This window comes from Epinephelus lanceolatus, chromosome 8 (assembly GCF_041903045.1).
Source record: "Epinephelus lanceolatus isolate andai-2023 chromosome 8, ASM4190304v1, whole genome shotgun sequence".
In the NCBI taxonomy this organism is placed as follows: domain Eukaryota; kingdom Metazoa; phylum Chordata; class Actinopteri; order Perciformes; family Serranidae; genus Epinephelus; species Epinephelus lanceolatus.
In genome coordinates this window covers 9,647,334-9,670,765 of record NC_135741.1, presented here as the reverse complement: position 1 = coordinate 9,670,765, position 23,432 = coordinate 9,647,334, and the positions used below count along the sequence as shown (strand labels likewise).

Genomic DNA, 23,432 nt, shown 5'->3' with positions numbered 1-23,432 from the left:
CCGTCAGACCCAGCTCATCCCCCCAACTACCTGAACTAAACTGAACTTAACCAAACAAAATCCGAAAACTGAACTACCGGTAATCTCCAACTAACTAAAATAACAAAGCCCAACAATCTAATCCATGCTTGGAATGAAATAGAAACACTCCGCCCCTCAGCTTCCTTTTATCCTCTCCTCTCAGTTGCTCTCAGGTGCTGCACTCCTATAGAGACAGGTAGAGAGGAGCAGGAGGGCAAAAAAACCACACCCACTAGGGTGTGCAATCCAACACAGTACAACACAAGGCCACACGTAACAGCCCAGAATAGACAAACCAAACACTGGCTCTAGTTTGGGCCATTTGTGTTTTCATGAGAGCATCGGAAAAACACAGATTTTTTTTAAACATGAAACTGCTTTATTCAGTGTTTTACTGGTTTTAAATCACCAGCTCTGTTTGTTTTGGAGAGGAAGAGACCTCTGTGGATAATTTGGCTCGCAGTAAAAACCTCCTGAACTTAACAGAGAAAACAGGTGGGCACACATGAGCAGGTGCTAGGCTAACGGCCTGTTTCAGACATGCCAAACAGCGTTAGAAAAACACCTTTTTTCACATGAAAGTGCTTCATTCAATGTTTTTTTATTTCTGGTGTAAATCACCGGGTCTGTTTGTTGTGGAGAGGAGGACACCTCTGCAGATAATTCCACTCCCGGTAAAAAACCTAGCCTGTTCAGACCATCCTGATGACGTGAGCTTAACCTTCTGTTTCACTTTCTGTATCAGTCTGGACTCACTGCCATCCCAAACACTTCCAGTCTGTGGGAGTACTCTCCTTGACAGACAAACTCCTTCAGCCAATCAGCAAAACAAAACAGCGGGAAATATCTCCTTCATCACCAACAGAGCCAGTTGATAAATCAAGTTTTGCCAAATCCAGTTGTAAGAACGGTGAAAACATCTTATTGTCCAAGAAACTTCAGGTATTCGAGATAGCACTTGTTGCTTCAGGAACTGCCATTACTATTTGGCAAGCTGAGGCCTTACGTCATTAACCACAACGCAGTCCCTAATGGCTAGCCTGGAAATCCAGACTCAAATCTAGAAAGATTTTGAGTCTGGCCCTCATCGATACACCCTTCCTACCCAAGGGGTGGCATTAACTGAGGCATTTTAAATGCTGCCGCACGCAATTGGGTAGCAGGATAGCCAATCAGAGCAAAAAACAAGATGACCTATTCATTGCAGTAAGCCCCATTTGTTTGCCGAACAGTGGGGCTAACTGATATATTATGCTTTTGCCGTATTCCGTCGGCAAAACAGCAAAAACGTCCTTCCTGGAAGTGAAGGCTTCTAGGGCAGTCTTCTGTTCCTCTCTCAAGGAAAAAGATAAGTGTAGTTGGCTTAGTGTTTCTTCCAAAGCTAAACTGAATGGCCATCTTGGCTGTTTACTTTTCTACTCCTACGGTGCAGCGCTGTCATCATCATGTTACGCCCACCCAGAGCCCGCCTCTGTCAGATAGACTGATCTTATTGGTCCTATTGGTGATTCAGCGGGCTCTGCTCGACGGGGCCAGATTCCCATTCAGTGCAAATTAGAATTTGCTAGGGGCAGGGCATCTGGATTTCCAGGTTACCTAATGGCTGCTTACGTTAGCAACTATAGTGCGTATCCCTGGTTGGCCTCGTTTGGATTTTAATTTCTAGAAAGTGAAAAGAGCGAAACAAAATGTTGACCTCATGTTATCAGGATGGTCATACCAGGGAGGTATCAAGTTATCAGGGATAAAGTTGAGCACACATAGCAGGCAATGGGCGAGCAGCCCATCTCTGGCATACCAAACAGCCTTGGAGAAACATAGATTTGTATCATAAGTGCTATATCGTAGGCAACTGGACTTGCTTGAGTCACTTGAAGACGTTTGATGAAGATGAAAAAGCCTCTTGGATAAGAGGTGAAACGTCAAGTTGTCTGCGATAAAGCACTTAAGATTTCCATGACCTGGATGACTGAGAATCTTCGCCGGCATTGATTTGTGACATGAAACTGCTTAACTCTATGTCTTAACCAGAACAAAGAACATTGACAGGAGAAGCTTTAGTTGGTTGCAGTTTGAAATCCTCACTGCTAGACGCCACTAAATCTCTCTAAGTCATAGACGCTGTTAGTTCTGGTGCTAGATCCCATCTCACCATCCATCACACCAGTCCAGTGAAAAAAATTATAGCATGTACCGTGTTGTGACTTTATGTAGGAGACATATAACATCTCCAGTCAGTTCAGTTCCTGGAAACCACATTTGAAAGGTGCACTCATGCTCTTCTGAGGCGTGTTTTTCAAAAGAACCTCTGGTCTCTTTGGTATTTAAAAATTTGAGATGCCTTCCGCTCTCTTTGTCTTGATAGGGAGAGATTTTAGCTCGCAGACACTCGCATTCTCCTAAAAGCTTTTTGAAAGCAATATCTAAGCTTTGACAATGTGTTTGATTTCCTCACTCACCACTGCGCTAAGTGGAACTGATGCTGCTCCGCATGGTGTTTGGATTGTATGTTTTTTTGGCTACATTAGTGAAATATGTTCTTGTGCCCATTCTCTCTCAGCGCCCTACCACTCTGGTGCTCATCCCGACCCTTCCTCGTGTCTGTTGTCATTTCACTGCCTCTCGTTCTGCCCTTCCATTATTACTGAAACTCCTCTGGTGCTTGACGACCCCCACCAGAACGTTCTGTAATAGCCAACCGCTTCTTTTCCACATTAAACTCTATTCTCTCCATCTTCTCCTTAAGTTTTGCCTCTCTCTTTACCCAGTTTCTTTGTCTTTTCTCTTCTTTATAATGTTCTTTTAATGGAATCACAGAACATTGCCTCTATCACCTTGAGACTTTTCAATCTTGTATTATTTTTCTCCTCAGCATTTTTGTAATGAGATTTCCGCCCATGCAGAGCAATGGAGTACAGAGTTATTAAGAGAGCGAGTATTGTGTTTAGCATTAGTTTCATTGAAAGACATTCCACAGCCTGCTAATATGGCCCCCCCTCCGCCCAAGCTGCCATTAGGAGACCAGAGATGGGGGTGGGGAGGGATGCGAGGCCCCTCTTAAACACTATGTGGGATAATGAAATCCTGATGTTCATTAATGAAACTCAATTAATAGAAAGAAGGAAGTGGAAGGCAGATGAGGAGGAGGAGGACAAGAAGGGAAAGGAGAGGGAGGAGAACAAAGTGCGTCTCCCTCCCGACATTCAAAAGGAGAGATATTAAGGGGGAGTCAGCGCAGCCCCCACAAAAAAGCCTTTATTTGACTTCCTTCTTCGGGACTTGCTGAGCTTATTAAAATGCTTAATAGGTTCCATTAACTTCTAACACACTCAAGTCTCGTACAAGCTGGGAGGGGCGCGTGGTAAGCATGGGGGGGGGTGGGGGGTGGGGGCAAAAAGAGGCGAATTTGAGTAGAAGAAGGAGGGCAATTACAGAGGGATTTGGGGCATTGTCCAAAAAATCCACAATATATTTAGGTTTATTCAGCGTGGAAATACAGCCTGAGGCACTCATTGTGACTCCTTATTATGTTTTCCAATGAAGTTTTTTGTTGTTGTTGTGCAGCATTGCAAGGTGTAGCTTGTGAATACTGTATGTGTAGCTCTTTCTTTATGTACCCTGTGTATCCCTGTGTGTTTGTATACGCCAGAATGACAAAAGAGGGAAGAAGCATAGATCTGGTGTGTGTGTGTGTGCCACCAAAGAGGATGCAGTCACACACGCACAAGAGCATGCACTTCTTCAGCTCTTCAGCAGTGTTTACTCTCTCATCCTGTAGCTGAAACTGGGTGAACTAATCTACATCTCTCTCCTCCCCCGCTGGCACATCGCACTTCAAATAGGCTGTCACCCAGCTCTCCATCCTCTCAACGAGCTGCCAATAGACTGGCCAGCAGTCTCGTTCTCAGAGGAATTGCCCGCAGGCGTGGGAGACAGCATCACAACTCAGCCGCACATCATTCAAAACAAAATATAACCTCTGCACCACTGTCCACAGCAACCGGAGGAGAGTTGTGTATTTGCATGTGAAAGAGAGAAAAGAAGTTTCACTCCATCTCAATTTAATGAGAGCGAAATAATGACTGACACTTTGTCCTGTGTCAGTGACTCAAATGTTATAACCTCCCCCGGCTCACACAGTCCGTCAGGGACTTCTGCCTCGGTCCCAGGCTCTTGCTTATAGCCCTCAAACACGAGTTAACGCAATTATTTCCATAATAGTCATAATTTCCCTTTAGGTCCATTCAGAGCCTGAATAGGTATAATCATCCCTGGCACTGTTTAGCTCTGAGGAGACGAAAGCCGCCTAGCTTGCCTTTAATACCTGGCTGCTTCGATTCCTGCTAATCCCCAGTTCAGCACACAGCGCTGTAAGGCCTCTCCATCATATACACCGGAGTAATCACAGTAATTTCCTGCTACATTAAGAGGGTCAGTTTTTTTTTCAGCGCATTGCCATTTTAAAATTGGCAACACTCGTGTATAAGCTGAAGTAATCATTTGCATCCAGGTGACAATCAGAAGCTGTTACGATCTTACAAACAGCAGTGTAATCATATATGAGACACTTTATCGGGGTCTCTTAAAGGAGCTCAATACCACATTCACAGCACATCGATGATTTAGAGTCTGAGTCGGGACTGTCTGCACATGGCTCTCAACATGGAGGTGGCTGAACCAGCAGCTAGCACCGGTGCTAACAGTGCAAATAATGCTAACAACGACAACAGTGCTGACAGAGCTAATAGTGTTAACCTGGGGGGCGAACTGACGACGCTGGCACTGTTATTAGCTGTAACCACCTTCAATCGATGTATGGGCGCAGTGCAGAGCGACAGCGTTCTAGTAGGATACACACACGTGGAGTTTGGCCGTCTACCAAAACAATGAACCGGGAATCTCATAGGTAGCATGACTTCATTCTCTGCTCAGGACACTGTTACTCCACTATATCTTTACACAGCAAATACTGGTTTGCTGCTATTTTAATATTCTAAATGTCGCAAGTAGAACTTTTAAGTTTTATTTGGTGCTGTGGTAAAAGAAGTACTCAAATATTTTACCTAATAAAAAGTAGAAATACTTTATTCTATAATATTTGTATTAATAATCTGAATCTGAAAAGTAACTAGTAACGTAAAGGAATACATTCCCCCTCAAATGACTATTTGTATATCACTTACTCAACTGTTACATGAATGAGTTAAGTGATATTTGCATATCTCCAGTGGACGAAGAATGCGACAAACAGTAGAACTATAAACTGCTGTTTACAAACTTTCACACAACCTGTGCAGTATAATCTAAGTCTTGTTTATCCAGTCATATGCTCAGTACTTCCCAAACACATGTCACACACGTTGAAAACTGAACTGAAATTGAAACTTACCTATGCTCTCTTCAAAGCCAGGCTCCTTTTTTAGTTGGCGTTAGTGTGGCTTCACCAGTGTCAAACAGTAAACAATAAACAAATAAAAACTACCAATAGAGACAGTGGTAGACCAGCAGCTCACGTGTTCAGCGAGGTAAAATTACTGTATTTGTCAATGGAGACGGCTTTGAAGAGAGCAAAGGTAGTTTTCACTTCCTGTTGAGTTGCCTGTCAGAAAGGACTGTCTGTTTGGGAAGAACTGAGAATATGACTTTATAAATAAGACTTAGATCATACTACATTAACTGTGTGAGAGTTTGTATAGAGATGTTTTGATAGAGTTTTGCTGTTGTCAAACGTGGACCCCTATGACTTCAATTGATCGGGGATTTTCTCCACTTTTGGATTCTTCGTTCACTGTGGAGGCATACGAGAAAATCGAAATTTTCTTCATAAATTCAAAGTAACACGAGGTGAGTAACTGATATACAAATGGTCATTCAGGTGATGAACTGTTCCTTTTAGATGTTAAATAAATGTAGTGAAGTATAAAGTACAATATTTGCCTCCAAAATGTTTTAGAGTAGAAGTAGAAAGTCGCATAAAATGGAAGTATTCAAGCAAACTACAGGTAGCTCAAAATTGCACTTAATTCCAGTAATTGAGGAAGTGTGCTTAGTTCCTTTCCACCACTGGATCGGTGTGTGTAGCAGCTATGTTTGAACACCAAAAGCTGGCTGGTAAAATCCACTTCCAGTCCAAAGCAGTTTGGTTATTGCTGTTTTTCGGGCAGCGGTTTTAATTGTGTCTGCATGTGGGTTTGTGCAGCAGTCAAACGACGCAGGCTAAAGAGCAGGCCAGAAGTGTTTTTACAAGATGAGGTGGGAGCTTGTTGTTGCTATTCACCTCAGGTGCTTGTCCACATGAGCTGCACAGAACTAACCCTTTCATCTGTGCTTCATGCTCGTTAACCATTCCCACCTGGCTGTTTGGTATTCTGCCTTTTTTTTTTATATAAAAATCTAACCTCTGTTTCTCTAGTGTTCCATGATGGTGCTAATGAGGCAGAGGGGGGATGTTTGTCTGGCATTCAGAGAAAGATATGAGCAGGAATCATAAAAGAGTTACACACGGATCCTCTTGTGCACTCTGCGGTAGAAACAGTCGAGAGGTCATTGCACACTTGTGTGTTTTCATGCCCAATCAAGCCCAGCAGCAAGCTGTACCTCCATGTGTGATTGACTCGGAAGGGAGGGGAGGCAGGGGAGAAGGAAGAGGGGGGACATGAGAGGAGAGGAGATCGTTTTGGCTGTGATCAGGCGTTACCTGGCTGTGACAGCACTCGTCTCTCTCAACAGCTGAGGCCTGTCACAGCTGCTGATGTCTCGCTGTGTTCAACCACACGTGAATACGCACACTTAGACACACACACACACACAGGTTCGCTCACATCCATGCATACTCAATCACACACTCTTTTTAGCATGTGCACGCACACACAGATGCCCTCTCTCTGCTCTGCTCTGTTCCGCTCACTCACTGTGACCACAGTGTTGCAGGCGGTACACAAGCAAAACCAAACGGCAGGATGCACCCACCCAGGATGCCAAGATAACCTCCGTGAAGTCTTGCACATAACCTCATGAATTATGCAACTCTTGTATTATCTAAAGGTTTTGGAATATCAAGAGTAAGAATGCAGTTCAATTTTGTTTTTCCTGTTTTTTTTTTATGTAATATCAGAACAGAGTCGGTCGCTGAGAAGATGCTTACAAACTGGTTCGCCTTCCTCCTTCACAAATTCCTCAAGGTTCGTATGCCAAGAAACACATGTAGTGTGTGTGTGTGTGTGTGTGTGTTATATAGTATATATATAGATATACAAATATAAACCTATCTTGTGTATCATATTAATTTTCTAAATTTAAAGTGTGATTGCACGTTGTCAGATATTTACAGTATGTGGACCTGTAGGTGTTTTCACCAGTCTAGTGAATTTGTGTGTTTACGCCGTGATGTTCCCTCATGTGTGAATCTGTGGGACTGTGTGCATGTGTGTTCACAGGAGTGTGCCGGGGAGCCTCTGTTCATGCTGTACTGCGCCATCAAGCAGCAGATGGAAAAGGGGCCCATTGACGCCATCACTGGAGAGGCCCGCTACTCCCTCAGTGAAGACAAGCTCATCCGCCAGCAGATCGAGTACAAAACCCTGGTACGTCACACTCCACGAGGCACACAAGCAGTTTGCCAGAGGCTCACAGACATACACAAACACACGGGTTCACTCTGAGAGATAAAGGTGCTAACTAGAACCATATAGGGTTCTCTGGCTTGTCCCCATGGGAGAACCCTTTTTGGTTCCAGGTGGAAGCTTTAATAAAGGTTCAAGCTAGAACCATTTGTGAACAGCTCAACCAAGAACCCCCTATGAGAGGTTCCACAGAAACCCTTTCTATGGCGTGACGGTTCCACCCAGAACCCTCTCTTACCTCAGTCAGCTGTGTTGTGAAGAGCATTTTGTAGCTGAGGCAGATCCTAACCCATCTGCCTCAGCTACAAAGCACTTTGGCTCAACTCTTGTTGATTTTAAATGCGCTATGTAAATTCAAGTGACTTGACTTGACTTTTCCACCAATATGGTTCCATTCCCATTTCCACACCTAGTTTTGAACCATTCAGAGCATTTTGACCAAAAGTAAATTGGTTCAGAACCTGAAAAGTTGGCCTCCAGCAACCAAAAATAACAGGTTTTTCTTGGACTAAGGTGCAAACCATGATGGCATCAGTGGGCGTGTCATATTTTTCAGGTTGAAAAGAGAGGATGGAGTCTTGCACGTAATAGTTGTCTACATCCTCTTATTGTTAATGTCGTAGTTGGTCCATGTTTGTTTTTTGGATAGAAACAAATATCCGTTAGAACAGAACAATAGCTTGCAGGCAATGAACGTAATCCGCCATCTTGCTATTGCTGTAGTGGTTACTTCCATCGCGCATTATGCAATGCCATTCGTTAATGACACATCCTTGATTACAATGGTTCTGCTCAAAACTGGTGGAAACTGGGCTGGTTTGCCAGATAGCACCAAGGTTCCAAGAATTCTTAGCAGATCTGGTTCAAGAGCCAGAGCTAATTTGGTGGTAAAGGGGTATCTGTGGATTTTATCCTGAACCTTTCCATCTTCTAAGGGTGCTAACAATAACCCACCCAGTAGGTCTACCTAGAGCCCTGTTGTATTCCAAGGGTTTCATCTAGAACCTACTCAAGGGGACTCTAAGAACAGTAATTGACCACATTACCCATAGATCTCTTTCGCATTAATCAGGGTCTTAGTTTAACAGATTAGCCTGGGGCCAAGGGAACTACATCCAGCAGCCTAGAGCTTCACGGGACACGTAAAGGCCTGGGGCTGATTTGGTCCAGTACAACCAACTGCACTCATGCTTCACAGTCATGTTTTTAGGGGGTGGAGATCTTGTTGAATCACTACTACTACAGCTGTTATTATTTCAATGATGCAGTAGGGTTGGGAACAGAAACTTGGCTCCAAATTACCAATAATTGAATTTTGGCCATTCACGTAAAATGAATTGATTAAGGGGACTCCAGATACGTCTGCATTCAAGAATACCATGTGAAACATCGGTGAACATTTGAATATTTGAGGGGGAGGATCTTTCAACAATCCTTGAAGAACTCTTTCTTCCAAAAAGGTTTTTTGATAGGACCCTTAGTCTTACAAAACCCCAGAAAAACCCTTTGGTTAAAAAAGGGTTCTTCAGAAGCAAATGGCTCTGGTTAGGAAGAACCCTTTTGGAACCCTTATTACTAAGAGTAAACACGTACTCTACAGTGTAGGCAGCTCTTGACTCAAGCATTGCTTGATTTTAAAATGAGATACACACAGATACTAAAGCCCACACTCTTTTTTTCTGCCGTAACAACATGCACACATACGGTTTCCTAACTTTACTTTTTTGTCTTTACTTTTTCACCACAAATCATTTCTAAGATAACATAGCTCTGTCTGCTGGTTTCCTCCTCCCAGTATGAGAAGAAAACTAACTAATGATCCCACAGGCTCCGGTGTTGGTCCAACATCAGGGTAGGTGGCTGTGGAGATCACACCAAACAGTCCCCTTCTACACACACGGGGGAAAAAACACTCACACAGCCAGCATGTGACATGACAATGCTCTGATTGCTCCGACTGGGAATTTGGCTCATTACGTGCTAATACCCCGGCAGAGCTGGAAATTGGTGTCCCACCGAAGGTGTGAAATTAGATTTTGGGATGCCAGCGAGAGCGGAAATGGTTTCTCAAAGCTCCTGCCATGCTCCAAGGAGACTCTAATGAGGGCGAAGCCTCAAGCTGGACCCAAGTCCAGGCAGTGACGGGACACCTCCAGCCTCTTCCTCTGCTTCCTCATTTCCTTCTGTGATTTTCTCCATCTTATTCTCTCTCCTGTTCTCCCCATCTGTGCTATCCAGATCCTAAACTGCGTGAACCCAGACAACGAGAACAGTCCGGAGATTCCGGTGAAGGTGCTCAACTGTGACACCATCACACAAGTGAAGGAGAAGATACTGGACGCTGTTTACAAGAACATGCCCTATTCTCAGAGGCCACGTGCTGTCGACATGGACCTCGGTATGTCACACACACACGTGTACCCACAGACAATCCAGATACTCACAGATGCAGTTGGCAGGTGTAAAGTCCTTCACACCCACAGATTAATACATCAGTGAGAGAAAACCTAGCCATGTGTACAGATTATCAGTGCATTAGTGTGATAAAAGCTGTGTTCCAGCAGCCCAGCCAGCCCCAGTGTGCCGCTGCCAGGCCTTCTATCAAACTGACTGACAGTGTGTGCTGCATCCCTCCGTCTGGCTGCTTCCGCTGCCTGGTTGTGCCAATAAGACACAGTAGATCGAGATAGAGAAGCGTGCATGTCTTTATGTTTGTGTGTGTGTTTTTGTGTCTGTGACGTGGCTGTCTGGCTGACCCAGGTAAGAGCTGACAGACGGGCCAGCCAGCCTCACGCCGGGCTCCACTCCCACGCAGTCTGCCACTCCCACGCAGTCTGCCACTTCCATCCCCGCCTGTCCGTGTTTTGCCTCCCATTTCCCTGTCCCTCTCATTTTCTCTCACTTCACAGGGGCGGAGAGAACAAAAGCCCCCCTTCTGCTTTGCTGCAAATCAGCACCACATCCATCACTCCACAATATGGCCGTCCATCCACTGTCCTCTCTCTCGTCTTCTTCTATTTCTCACCCTTTCAATGATGCATTGAATATAATATAGTCTGTGCATCTTTGTGAGTCTGTGCATGTCTTCCTGTACTTATGTTTGACTTCCTCCTGTTTTTTTTTTCTGTAGAGCGTAGGTTAGATGGCTTTGGGAGGATGTTGTGCCAGGCAGGGCTATCATGTGGTCACCTGGCAGAAGCACAAAGTAATAAAACCCAGTCAACAGAGGAGAAAATCAATGATCACTCCCAGCACGAGAGCCACAATGGCTGTCCACTTCCCCATCAACACCCTTATTATCATTTCATTACCCCACAACGAGCCGTCAGCCGCCAGCCCTGCTTCAATCCTCCACCTGTTTCCTCCTGCTTCCAGTTTTTCTCTTTTGAAAGGAGGTGATTTTCGCACAGATCGCCTTTTTTTTTTATCCTTTCTTGTCTGCTCCACTCCTCTCTTCTTTCTGACCCTGATGGGCCGACTGTGGCGTATGCTAATAGCGTGCCATTTCCACGACACAAGTACCAATTAAAGCGTGCAGCCTGCCCGCGTATACATCTTGAAATTGTTCGTGTGTAATGTTTAATTAAGATGTGTGTCAATCCAAGTCTGCGAGAGGGGTGTGCGCGCCGAGAGTCGTGCAAGAACGCTGGCCCCTGATATCTACTCATTTGGGTAATGTGTGAAAGTCCTGTAGTTTGACGTTCCATTAACTGAGAGGCAAATGAGGCCTGAAAGAGAAGAGTTTGTTTTGTGTCATGAAGAAGTCGTGGGTTTATTTTAGCACACTTCACAGTTGCCCTGCAAGGTAGCTGGCTCTGAGGACAATAAACTAAGCACACACCATTGTACAGTATTACGCTTTGCTCACAAGTTCATTCACAGCAGGTAGTTTTGTATGTTTAAAGGGGCCTATGTGGAATTCAGAGCACATCAGGCCTCCAGGAAGTGTTCCAGGCTTTAAAGACAATTTTTGTTGTGGCTTCAAAGTTGAATCACAACTTCCAAGTCTGTCATGTGATGTCTTGGGGCCCAAAAAGAACTCTTCCCATTGACTTACACTGTGAACGAGACGTCTGTCAATCAGTTTATAAATCACTACCCCCACGAAATGACTTGATCTATTCAGTCCGATAACATTTTAAAAGTTCAAGTTAGTAGCTAAACTGGAAGTAGCCAGCTGGTGGAAGTCTCTAGTGCGTTTGCTCTGTTGACCCAGTGATGCGGTAGATACACCAAAGGAAGTGGAATTTTTTTGGCTTCGTGTGCCACTGGGCAACATCACAGGAATGAACGGAAGTCGTACTGGAAGTCTTATTTCAGAATTATTTCTGAAATAGAAGAACAAGTAATAAAATCTTCCCCACAGATTGCTATATTTGGTGTACCTGAAGCTGGCAGAAGTGTGTCCAAAAAAACAAGCATAAAAAAAACATAGTCTCATTTACCTTCTTAATAGCCCGTCAGAGAACAGCCCCTGATCGATTATGTAAAGAGCCTGACCCCCCCCCCCCCCCCCCCTCTCTAAAATGCTAATAAAATATGTCAAATAGAAAGAAAAAAGGAAGAACTGGGCCCCACCACAGTTCTCTATGTACATATATGGAGCGTGAGTTGTCCCGACGCAAATTTGCGCTTCCTAGGAAAGCAAAGGTATGACCAGCCCTGCTCTGCCTTACTCTGCCTCTGATTGGTTTACTCTGACATTCTTGCTCTATCTAATTTCACTCCTCTTGCCTTACCAAATCAATTTAACCAACGAAGGTAGTGAGTGGTAGCCGATCAGAGGGAGTGTAAGGTGGATCATGCCTTTGCTATCTTAGGAAACACAAATTCACGTGGAGGTGGCTGAGCTGGTGGCAAGCAACTAATGGTGCTAACTCCATAAACAGCACTAAACACCAGCAACAGTGCACACAGAGCTAATGGTGCTAACGGGTGGAACTGGGGGGCGCCATTACTCCACTATATCTTCACATATGGTGGCTGTGGCTCAGGAGGTAGAGCAGGTCGTCCACTAATCGTAAGATCAGCAATTTGCATTGAGCAAGTTACTGAACCTCAAATTGCTCCTGATGGCTGTTCCATCGGTGTGTTAGTGTGTTTAAAACTGAGTAGCAGGTGGCACCTGGTATGGTATGACTGTGTGCATGAATGGCTGGATGTGACTCGTAGTGTAAAAGCGCTTTGAGTGGTCGGATGATATATGTTGTATGACATGTTATATCAATGCTCTGAATGTTGCATACAGAACCTTCAAAACATGACTTTGAACCTCTCCACTTAAACCAAGGCAGCTGACATTGTTTGTGGCTCACTGTGATGTATAGTTTCCAGAGATTGTCGTGTTTAATTCAGCATGTGCATGTTTGTGTCCTCAGAGTGGCGGCAGGGGCGAATGGCTCGTGTGGTGCTGCAGGATGAAGACATCACCACCAAGATAGAAAACGACTGGAAGAGACTCAACACTCTCATGCACTATCAGGTAAATATACACAGAGGGTTTAGTGTGATGTTTTCCTTAATTAACTCTCAAACTTCACCTTTTTTTTTATCAAGAAAAGGCTCATTTCAGTTCAATTTCTGCTGCGGCTTTTATTATGGAAATTGCACCACACACCTTGCCAAACTTTGATGTTTCCTGCTCTTGACTTTTAGGCAGCCAATTTTCAGCTCCTCATTTGCATGCCCTTGCCTGGTGTAATCCAAGTGACAGAATAGAGGACAATTACTGTACAGGTGGCGGAAGAGATGAACCCTCAGCATCTCAGCCGACACTTCTCCCTCCTCCCCGGAGAGATGAAGCTGCTCCAGTCAGGAGGACAGCATCTCTCTCCCGCTTTCTCTCTCTCTCTGCCCCGTTGACTCCTGCGCCGGCAACAATTAGTCCCGCTGTGACTGCCTGCTTCCGTCTCCTCACATGTAGAACCTCGATTCACACCCCGCAATTTTAGGGCCCATGGGCTTTCCTGTTGCCCCCCTGTTTAACAGAGAGTTAAGCGGAGAGCTAAAGAGCAGGAGAACTGAGAACAAGAGAAGTTCTGCATTTTTCAGGAGAATTTATGGCAGTTGAAGTCGTAAATGGATAAAAAGGGAGACCAGGGGGGAGTGAGAGAAAGCCAGAGTGAGATAATAAAAAGAAATAAAAAGGAATAAAACAGGCAAGGCAGCCCTCTCAGCAGGTCATGAATCTTTCGCAGCACATGCTCAGCCAGCTCTCATTAGTCAACCAAGAGGGACCATCTGCTTAAAGACTGCATGTGGCTCGGTTGTGGGCTACCTGGTCAAGAGCAGAGGTTGGGGCTGAGATGCAGCTGCGGCCGGGGTGCTGAGGTGCTGCGGCTGGGAGACGCAGCTCCATCTAGGAGCAGAAAATAGGGACGAGGTCTGCCGAGGCTCGGGCCCTCATGCTGGGGGTCACTCTGAACCCCTGCCCCGGCGGAGTAAGCAGAATAATTTAACAGATGTAGGAGTCATTAGAAGAAGGGACACATCACAGTGTCCTTCACCCAGGACTCGGCACCATGCAGCTTCTCTCCCCTTTTGACTTCCCTCCCATGTCACCCTCCTTTCTCTTCTCACCTTCACTGACTACATTTACATGCACAAAGTATTCTGGGTTTTACCCTTATTCTTAAAAAGAAAATATTCTTGCTGAGCTGCTTACATGTCTAATGAAAATGAATATTTCACTCATACTTTACATGCAGCCGTCCATATTTCGATTAACGTGCCATTAACATGTCATTTATTACATCAGAATATACTAGTTTTGTTTCCCGCCGGCAGTGGACTTGTTGGACCCTCTGAGCACAGCCTCCCTCATTCCTTCAACCACCGTCTTTAAAAGGTCGGTATTATGATATTTGCACATATTCAAAACCCGTTGATATCCATCCATCCATTGTCAACTGCTTATCTGAAGCCGGGTCGCGGGTGCAGCAGACTGAGCAAAGTATTCCAGACATCACTCTCTCCAGCAACACTTTCCAGCTCCTCCTGGGGGGCCCCGACGCGTTCCCAGGCCAGACGAGATATGTAATCCCTCCAGGGTGTTCTGGGTCTGCCCTGGGGCCTCCTACCAGTTGGACGTAGATGGACCAGATATCCTAGTCTTCCATAACAGTTAAAGTTATGCTCCTAAAAAGTGAATGGTACCGGCATATCCCACATGTCTTCAGCTGCCTTCACACTGCCACACAGTAACCGCCCTGACAACCATGGACCGCAGCAGCAGGTGCTTCGGTGAATAGAAGTGCGAGCTAGCTTGTAGCTGCCTACTTAGCGAGACAACAGAAACCACTGAAGTTACCAAAGATCTCTACATATTTGGACAATTTACCAGTCATCCAAAGATTGGTGGAAATGTCATCCCACGCCAAGTTTTCCTTCTGGTTGTCGTTATAATTTCTAGCCTCGTAACTCCGGGTATTCAGACACCAACATTATCAGCTCCTCTATCTTGTCCTCTTTCTGTCTCCCTGCTGTCTACTACTTGATCGGCCAAAACCAGGCTGTAACTGCCAGACGCTCAACACAGTGAACTTAGCATGCAAAGCGAAATCTGTACACGTGCACGAGGACAGCAACCATTTCATACCCCAACAGCTGTGTTGGAAACCATTTCACCTTTGCTTCCTTCCCCTTGTTGAAATGACAGGAGGTGGCAGTGTGAAAGCAGCTTTAATGGGAAAATGCTCAATTCGGAAAAAGGTATAATTCGGAATATCTAAGCAGAACGTGCAGTTTAAGTGAATAGTGAATCAAAGTAGAATATTAGTGTGCATGTAAATGGATCCACTGTCTCCACTTTCTCAGATTTTCTCTTTATTTTCGTCTTGTTTACTTTTCCCTGTTCCCAACCTTTTTTTATGTCTTGCCCACTGATGAGTAATTGGCGTCCTTTTGGCCTTTATTTCCTCCTTTCTCCCTCTCCTGGTCTGAGCACCTCTTCTTCTCTGGTCTCTGCTGTGCTTTAATCCTTGATGAAGCGCTGCAGTATGTTTTCTCCACAACATAATGGGCCCCTCTGTTGTTGTTTTTTTAACAATTCTTCGCATCGCAGTCTGTCTACCATCATTAGCCAAGGGAGATGCTACGGGGCACGCGGTAACACGTGTGTGGCCGCTTCGCTTATAGCAGATCTAAGGACTGCTATTGATCACGCATCTAAGGGTCCCTGCGCAGAACGTCAGGCCCGACACTGTGCAGCTTCAGAGGAGATGCCGGCGGGGCAACGTGGGGAAGAGAAAGAGAAGGAGCATGAAGGAACAGGGCAGTCGGTGGCAAGAGAGATGAGAGTGGGATGGGACAACAGAGACACTTGTGCATCGTTACCGTTTTGATGAGCTGGCAATGGCCCCCTGTGTGTGAGCTTGTGTGTGTTTGCGTCACACGCCGAGCCGCTGCATTGGCAGCTGCGACAGCACATCTGGCCGCTTATCACAACACGGGAGCACAGCTCATTAGGCCCCAGAGTGAGGGAAAAGCTAGAAGAAGAAAAAAAACAGGAAGAGGTAGAGAGGGAATATTGAAAGGGGGGTCTGAAATATGCAGTGAGACTGAACATCACCTTGAGTCTGCTAATTCTCCCGTAGCAGAGACACAGGGACCAGACAGAGGTAGTAAAATTCATAGGGCACACACAGCATCCCAAGAAACCTCATTGGCTATTTACCCTGCCACATGGGAAATAATGGTTTACATAACCTGGATATGGAAATGCACACCTTCTCAGCTCCTTGTTACACCAAAATTAAAAACATAAATGCACACATTTAAAATGAGTTCAGATTCTTTATTCAGCATCTTGGCTTTGACAGTCAGGGGACTGAACTCCCTTCCTCCCACCCCACTCTCGCTATTTCTGTATTTTTTTACAGACTTTCTTGCATAGATAAAGACAGAAGATAGAAGCAAATCCAGATATGCACACATACACAGCACAAACCCACATTTCACACGCTTATACACAGACAGACAGGAGTTGAGATAAAAGATTTACGAGATTGGTGAGTTTTTTGGCTGATTGCTGATTTGGATCTTTTTGTTGTTTAATCTTCCAACCCCCCGTCAAAGGAAAGTGTTTCATCACACCTTCTTTCTTCTCCACCTCCCCCGGCTCTGTCATCATGAGAGATGTCGGTGCTCACCCCGCTCCATCTTACAGACTCCAGTCACTTTGGAGCGAGGGCAGCATTAACAATTCTCATAAACAGGACATTATTATGAACTGAAGTTGTCAGACTGCTTCGGTTATTTATGATGATTCAAATTGCAAACGGGCCCCACGTCGTATTCAGTGCGGCGCGGTGTGAGTAATTACATTAATGATGTTTGACAAAGTGTTGATTCATGACAGGTGGACTGTGGCTTTTCCAGCATATTAATATTTGTGCAGGGACACATGGGCAGTGTGTGTTTTGTTTGGAATATTCCTCCTAATGTGCAAATAAGTGACAGTAAAGGGCAGACTGCAGCCCTGTCTCACTTTGGCTGAGACTGCGTCAAAATAAAAAGTCAGTTTGGAAACTTCCATCCCCTGCTGACTGCTGACCTCTGCCTGTCCTCTTCTCTGCGGTGAAGGCAGACACTGATGACCACACCAGGAGAGCCTGCCAGCTAGATCCTGTTACCCACCCTGCAGACATCACTTGGGGGGCATTTTGGGCTATTTTCAACAGCCCCAGACAAACTAGATACTACTACATTGCTGTCTGTTCACGAATCCAATGCTCCGGCTGTCTTGGCTCGCTGGTCTCCATTCTAACTCTGAATACAAATCTCGGACAGGTGGGAATATGAAGAGGAAGAATATTGAGTAAATATTTTAGAGACTCTGCTGCTGCTGTTGCTGCACCCTGAGTCATATCTCCAACAGCAACAATTGTAGTATTTGTAAAAACTCACACTGCTTCTTCAGTGACACATTTCATTGATTAAAACTCAAGCAGAAACCTCCATAGCTGAAAAATGAAGCTAAAGTGGAGTGCCAGACACTGCAGTTCGTCAAACAGCAACTTGAGGCTGGCTCCAAAAGTGAGTCAATCCCCAAAGACCCTTAACTTTACAGCAGAAATAAACAGTTGCCCTTTTTGACATACATGGGCTGGTTTGGTTTGATTTGGGCCGTCAGTCCAGAGCAGCAGGGATTTGCATTTCCTTTACAACAGGGCTACCTTCTTGAAGGTGTGTCTTAAACTGATGACGGCATGTCATGAGTGATGACGTCTAAAAGCAGCAGGCTGATCCACGCCTGAAGTCCACCGTTATTTTTGCTGCATGTGTTTTTCCACAGCAGCACAGGTAGAAGAAGTTTACCTGTTGGAGGTGAGCTGTTTGCAGAGGTGCAGTAAGAGCCTGTTGTCTGCAGCTCTTCATCAACATCTCACTGTGGCTGTTCCTACTTTCACTTTCATCCCTGCAGTATTTTTAGACTTGCCTTTATTGAAGAGAAGCTGCTAACAAAGTCCCGCTAATTAATTTGCTATAGATTCTTCATGATAAAAGTCCTCCTTTATTTTGTCATGTAAAAACTTCTATTGTGAAGTACCAAAATAAAGAAATGTTGAGTTTTCGAGCAGCAGCTTCACACAACTAATAGGGCGGATAGCAAACATGAAACAGTAAAATAAAGCAGATATCTAAAGTAAAAACAGGATGCAGGAGAGAAACTGAACTCCAAACCACAGAGATTCAGTTAGAAGCTACAGACGTACTGAGAGCTGAACACACAGAGACTTTAAAAATCGCCTCACTCTCCGGTCTCCTGCGGACAGAGGAGAGTAGAGTCTCACAACAAACGCTTTGTTTGAGCGGGAGAAGGGGGGTCGTCCGGGGTTGGCTGCAGTCGGCGAGACATCACCGCTACCTGCTTGAGGGCGGGTGGTCTGGCTTTTGGACCTACTTCTGAGAACATCCATCTGCGGCGCGGCTTAGCATGGCATGGCGCATCTAAACTGGCAATGGAAACAAAAATCGGCGCGGCATGACTTTACTCGGCACGGCCAAGAGTAACAATTGAAAAAGGGTACGTGGCGCCCCCAGAAATTTTTCATAGAAATGGCCAGATGAGGCCACTGAAAATGTGTGTGTCACACACAGACTTTGGTTTATGGACTCCTGCTTTGAAGCCTTGAGTTCGGCATTTTGGCTGTCACCATCTTGGTTTTTTGGGGGCTAGAAGTGACCAGTTGGTACAAGTGGATGGAGCTGAAGTGCCAAATTTGAGGCTTCAAAATAGGAGTCTACAAACCAATGGGCGACGTCACTTTGTCTATGTTAAAACCCAGCTTATATTCCATAAAAAAGAGCAGCAGATCGGTGTTTAACTCATTGCTTTTGAGAGTTCCATTCACACATAATGGCCCATCTCACATTTCGTCCTTCCTGACAAGAAGTGCCCATGTGCACAGGTCATGCATTTCCAAGCTGCTGGCAGAGTCGACAGCTTTGATAGGCATCATGATTTTGGGGCATGAGTCCAGGAGAGATGGGACGCTGAGGGGAGACAGGCTAGGACCAGGGCTGTGGGTTTGTGCGGGGAGGGCTGAGAAAAGAAAGATAGAGGCTGACCACACTCTGCTGTCTGGTCGACTCTGCACTGTCTAATGGAAGGTCTTATCACAGGCAGGGCCCACAGCCCTTATCACACCTGCCCACTATCAGCCCCACACTGGATTATCCCTGAAGGGCGAATCTGCACGCCTTCAATCATTTACTCTATCACAAGGACCCATCTCTGCTGTAGCCTCTCTGTCAGCCATAAAAAGCAGAGAGAAAGAGAGAGGGATGGAGGGAGGCGTAAAAGGAAGGGGGGGGGGGAGGCAGAGAAGCTATTTCATGCTCCCCAGAGAAAATGTATCACAGGAATAGCGCTGGAAACTTCACGGAAGTCCACACTTTTGGTGTTTCAGAGCGGGTCCGTGCATCGTCAGCTGAGAGAAGGCCGCAGAAATGAGGTTTAGGAAAGCGGAGACAAATGAGAAGGAGGTGAGGTGAGAGACAGAAGGGGCAAAGATGCCGGTCGTGGATAGCAGGTGGGGGTTAGGAGCCATTTTTCATTTCCTTCAAAGAAGCCAGAGCTGCGTCTTTTAAGAGGATTCCTCCAGATTTCATCCCCAGTTTCAAGTGTCTCTCCAGCGAGGCCAGTAGAGGCCAGATGGCAACTCCAACTAATAGCGCAGCCGAGATTAGTTTGGGAAGAGCGGGAGAAAGGGGTGAGGATGAGAGGCGGCTCTAGAGAGCAAGAAGGAGACTCTGTAAATGCCCTTCCCAGTATCCACTAGCTTATTCCCCAACAAGGCGTGGAAAGGAGCCCAGTCCTGCTAAAGCAAATGAAAAGAAGACTTTTCTGTTTTTCTATAGATTCTTTGAGGTATTCCTTTTGGAGCCTGGCATTTGCCTTTTGTTTATTTCTCCACTGGAGGCTCATCAGTTTTTCTTCACTGGGTCTGAAGCAGAAATCCCTCCTCGGGGTGGGCTGTAAATGCCAGCCAACAAGCTGTTTGTTGTTTTGGCTTTTGGAAAAGAACAAGTTTTGTTTGCTGTGTTTTGCATTTTTCTGAAACGTGATGTTATGGTGTACTATCAGCAGCAGCATTTGAAAGTTTAATCACAGTTAAGTTGCCGTTTCATGATTAATTAATTACCGTGTTAGGCTGATGAAGGATCTCTGTTAAGAGGTGTCTTCAAAGCAGATTTTAAAAGCTTCCTTTCCGATGACGTTTTCATCCATTTTTCTCAGCTTATCTGAAGCGACTGGAGCGCATCACACAGGGCCACGAGCCCTTTGTAAATATAAACCGCAGAGGGGAAAAAGGATGAACCTCAGTGTCTGTGTCTTGTTCACACACCGCCATCTTCTACACAGCTTCTTCTTTTCGTCTTTGTCTTCGACTCTGACTCCGTGCTGCTCTAATGCTATTATTATACCTGCGTACCCCATTTTCTTTAAGGGTGCAAAGTGTACACCAGATGAGACGTTCAGCATTCTAGTCTCTGACAGTCTCCTCTTTCCGTTTTCCACTCTCTCTTCTTCTCTCTTTCACTCCCTCTTAGCATCTTATCCCAGCTCCAAAGCTTACATCATGTCTCTAATGTTTGTGAAGGGGATGACAATGACAGTCATGTTGAGTACAGCCATCATGCAGCCACAGCACTCTGCTCTGCTGAAAGAAAGCCACGGGGCTGTGGTAGAGAACAGCAGGGAGCACAGATAAGACGGGAAGGGAAGGGCTGCGTAGGGTTCTGGGATATGTTTTGTTTGTGGGATTATTCACTAAGTGCCTTATGTGTTGTCCACGTTTTACTGTAACATGAAGAGTGTTCAGGAAAATACAGTTAAGTAGAAGAAACACCCTGTTCTGATTAAAATATGAAAGTTACCATTATGATTCCAGCTGATTCATGTTACATGTGTCTCTTCACACAGGTGTCAGACCGCTGCGTCGTCGCTTTGGTGCCCAAACAGACCTCATCGTACAACATCCCTTCCTCAGCCAGCATATCCCGCACCTCCATCAGCAGATATGGTGAGTCAGTAGACCAGATTGCTCTTTTCATTCCCTTGTGAATCTGATAAAACTTCAGTTAAAAGCCTAGTCCCAATTAAACACCCAGTCCCTTTACTAGCCCAGTGTTGCTACACATTTTAATAAATAAAGGCCTGTCTCAATTAGAGGCCTGGTCTGGTTGCCAAGCAGTTCATTTTTCTTACAGAAGTTCTTTGCATGTATCGAAGCGGATCGTTGGCTACCTCAAATTATGTGTCCATTCCTTGATTACCCTGCAAGTTATTCATGTTCCTTTAGTACATAAGGGTCCTCAGATCAAAAGAATCAAAAGGCTTTCTCATAAAAATCAATCCAAGTTGTGAGTATTGTTTAAACAGAATAAAGTGGTGTCGCGTCGGTATGTCAGGTGCCGTAAAACAAGTATCACAACAATTTCTCTCTGTGCTGTCTGTCGGAGCTAAATCAAACAAATGATTTGTAATTGATATGTTATTCAAAGCCTAATTTTTATACAGTTGATAATCATACTGGTTCAAATAAACAATTTCCCGATCTTTGCTGAGCAACAGTTTTGTGTGAAAGGAATTAAAGGCCTGTCCCAAATATAGGCCTGTTGATTTCAATGATATAAGCAATTAGGGCTATTAATTGAAGTTTCATGGTATATTAAATGCAAAATACCGTACAGCAGTGACGCAACTTACACCTCATAAGTTGGGTGAGCTGCTGACCATTTTCTAATTGACAATGAAAGAAAATTGATTCACACTGGGAATTTTTATGCCCCTGTGTCAACAACGCCTTTAGGGAATGTCCTCAAATTTGGCACAAACGTCCACTTGGACTGAAAGATGAAGTGATTAGATTGTAGTCGTCAAAGGTCAAGGTCACTGTGACCTTAAGTCTGTCTTATTATCTTGATGTAAAACATAGTTTTGAATGCTCGTTTAGACCTATTTTTAATGTCAATAAGCTAATTTAGACTTAATATGCAGTGTCACCATGAGGCTCAAATATGTTTTGCTGCTCCAGGCAGATTCCTTAAAAATTATTTTTGGGCAGAAATGGCTCTTTTGTTAGTTAAGGTTGCCGACCCCTGCACTAAATGATCAAGGTCTGGTCTGGTTGCGAGAGAACGGCTTCAGTTCCCAGTCAAAGAATCACTGTCTGACAAGAGGGTAAAGCAGTAAAAATATTATAAATATAGTGTACACTTACACAGATATTGATTTTGTCTAGGTGGGCCTTTTTTAGGTGGCTAAAAACTAACCAGTTGAGGCAGGGTTGGTTAAGAGCCATTTCATTCAATGTACTGGACACAGGGGTTTTCTGCCTGTAAGTTACTAGCTATGTTTCCATCCAAAAGTGATTCGAATCATTGGGAAATGCGCATTAAAAGAAACACGAATCCTGTGTGTTTCTATTAAATGTACGGACTTTGGTGAAAACTACGAACTCGCGTGAGTTTTCTGCAGAACTGGAAACAAAACAAGTCTCGCATTCTTCTTCTTCCATGTTTTCTGGCGGTTGGCAACCAGCTTGTAAATGCATTACCGCCTTCCCGGCCCAGAGTGTGGATATCACCATGGAGAGAGGTGCACTATGTCAGACTTAATTCAAACATAACTGTTTCTATCCCCCGTTTTGGGAATCAACATTTTTTTTAATCAACCAAAACCTGGCTAAAGGGAGTGTATTTTAGTTTGTGCGAATCAGGGGATTTTAATTCAAATTTTGGTGTTTCCATCATCATTTTCCGATGCGATACTTCTAGATGCGCATCTAAACAGGCTGATGGAAACATGGCTACTGTATAGAAACATTGTGATTGGTTCTATTCAACGCCATAACTCAGACAGGTGAGACATTTGGTCAGATACTGAATTGGTGACACTAATCTTGAAACTGCTGGTTGTACAGATCTTTTGTGCTGCCGGGATGAAGGTGTGTGTGAAGCGTAAATGTTTTAGAATTTGTAGCTTCTTTGCTGCAACATCCATAATTGAAGCATTGTCCAGTTTCATGGCTTCATATGAGTCTGAAGAAATCATGATGTAAGCTGCAGTTTCACTGGTTGGCAGAGGCGTACAACTGTGAGGTGGTAGTTCTGGTTTTTGAACTTTGACTGTAAATAAGGTGCATAAAAAAACATCAAAATAGAGCTTGTTTATTTAAAGTGTTGGGTAGAATCCCCCAGACCCCCTGCCAGAGGTCCGGGCCAATTATTTATATATTAATTATTGATGTTAGTTTAATAACTGGCCCCTGGCCTCCTGCC

General features: G+C 44.8%; 1 protein-coding gene across 1 annotated transcript in view; it reads left to right on the top strand.

Moving 5' to 3' along the window:
• The window catches only part of plxna2 (plexin A2), a 274,068-nt gene that overhangs the window by 231,133 nt on the left and 19,503 nt on the right, over nucleotides 1–23,432 (top strand). Inside the window, exons 23-27 of the mRNA XM_033629173.2 lie at nucleotides 7,136–7,202; nucleotides 7,458–7,604; nucleotides 9,882–10,041; nucleotides 13,022–13,125; nucleotides 21,073–21,172. Coding sequence (XP_033485064.1) covers nucleotides 7,136–7,202; nucleotides 7,458–7,604; nucleotides 9,882–10,041; nucleotides 13,022–13,125; nucleotides 21,073–21,172 — 578 coding nt within the window. The remainder of the gene's footprint in view (nucleotides 1–7,135; nucleotides 7,203–7,457; nucleotides 7,605–9,881; nucleotides 10,042–13,021; nucleotides 13,126–21,072; nucleotides 21,173–23,432) is intronic.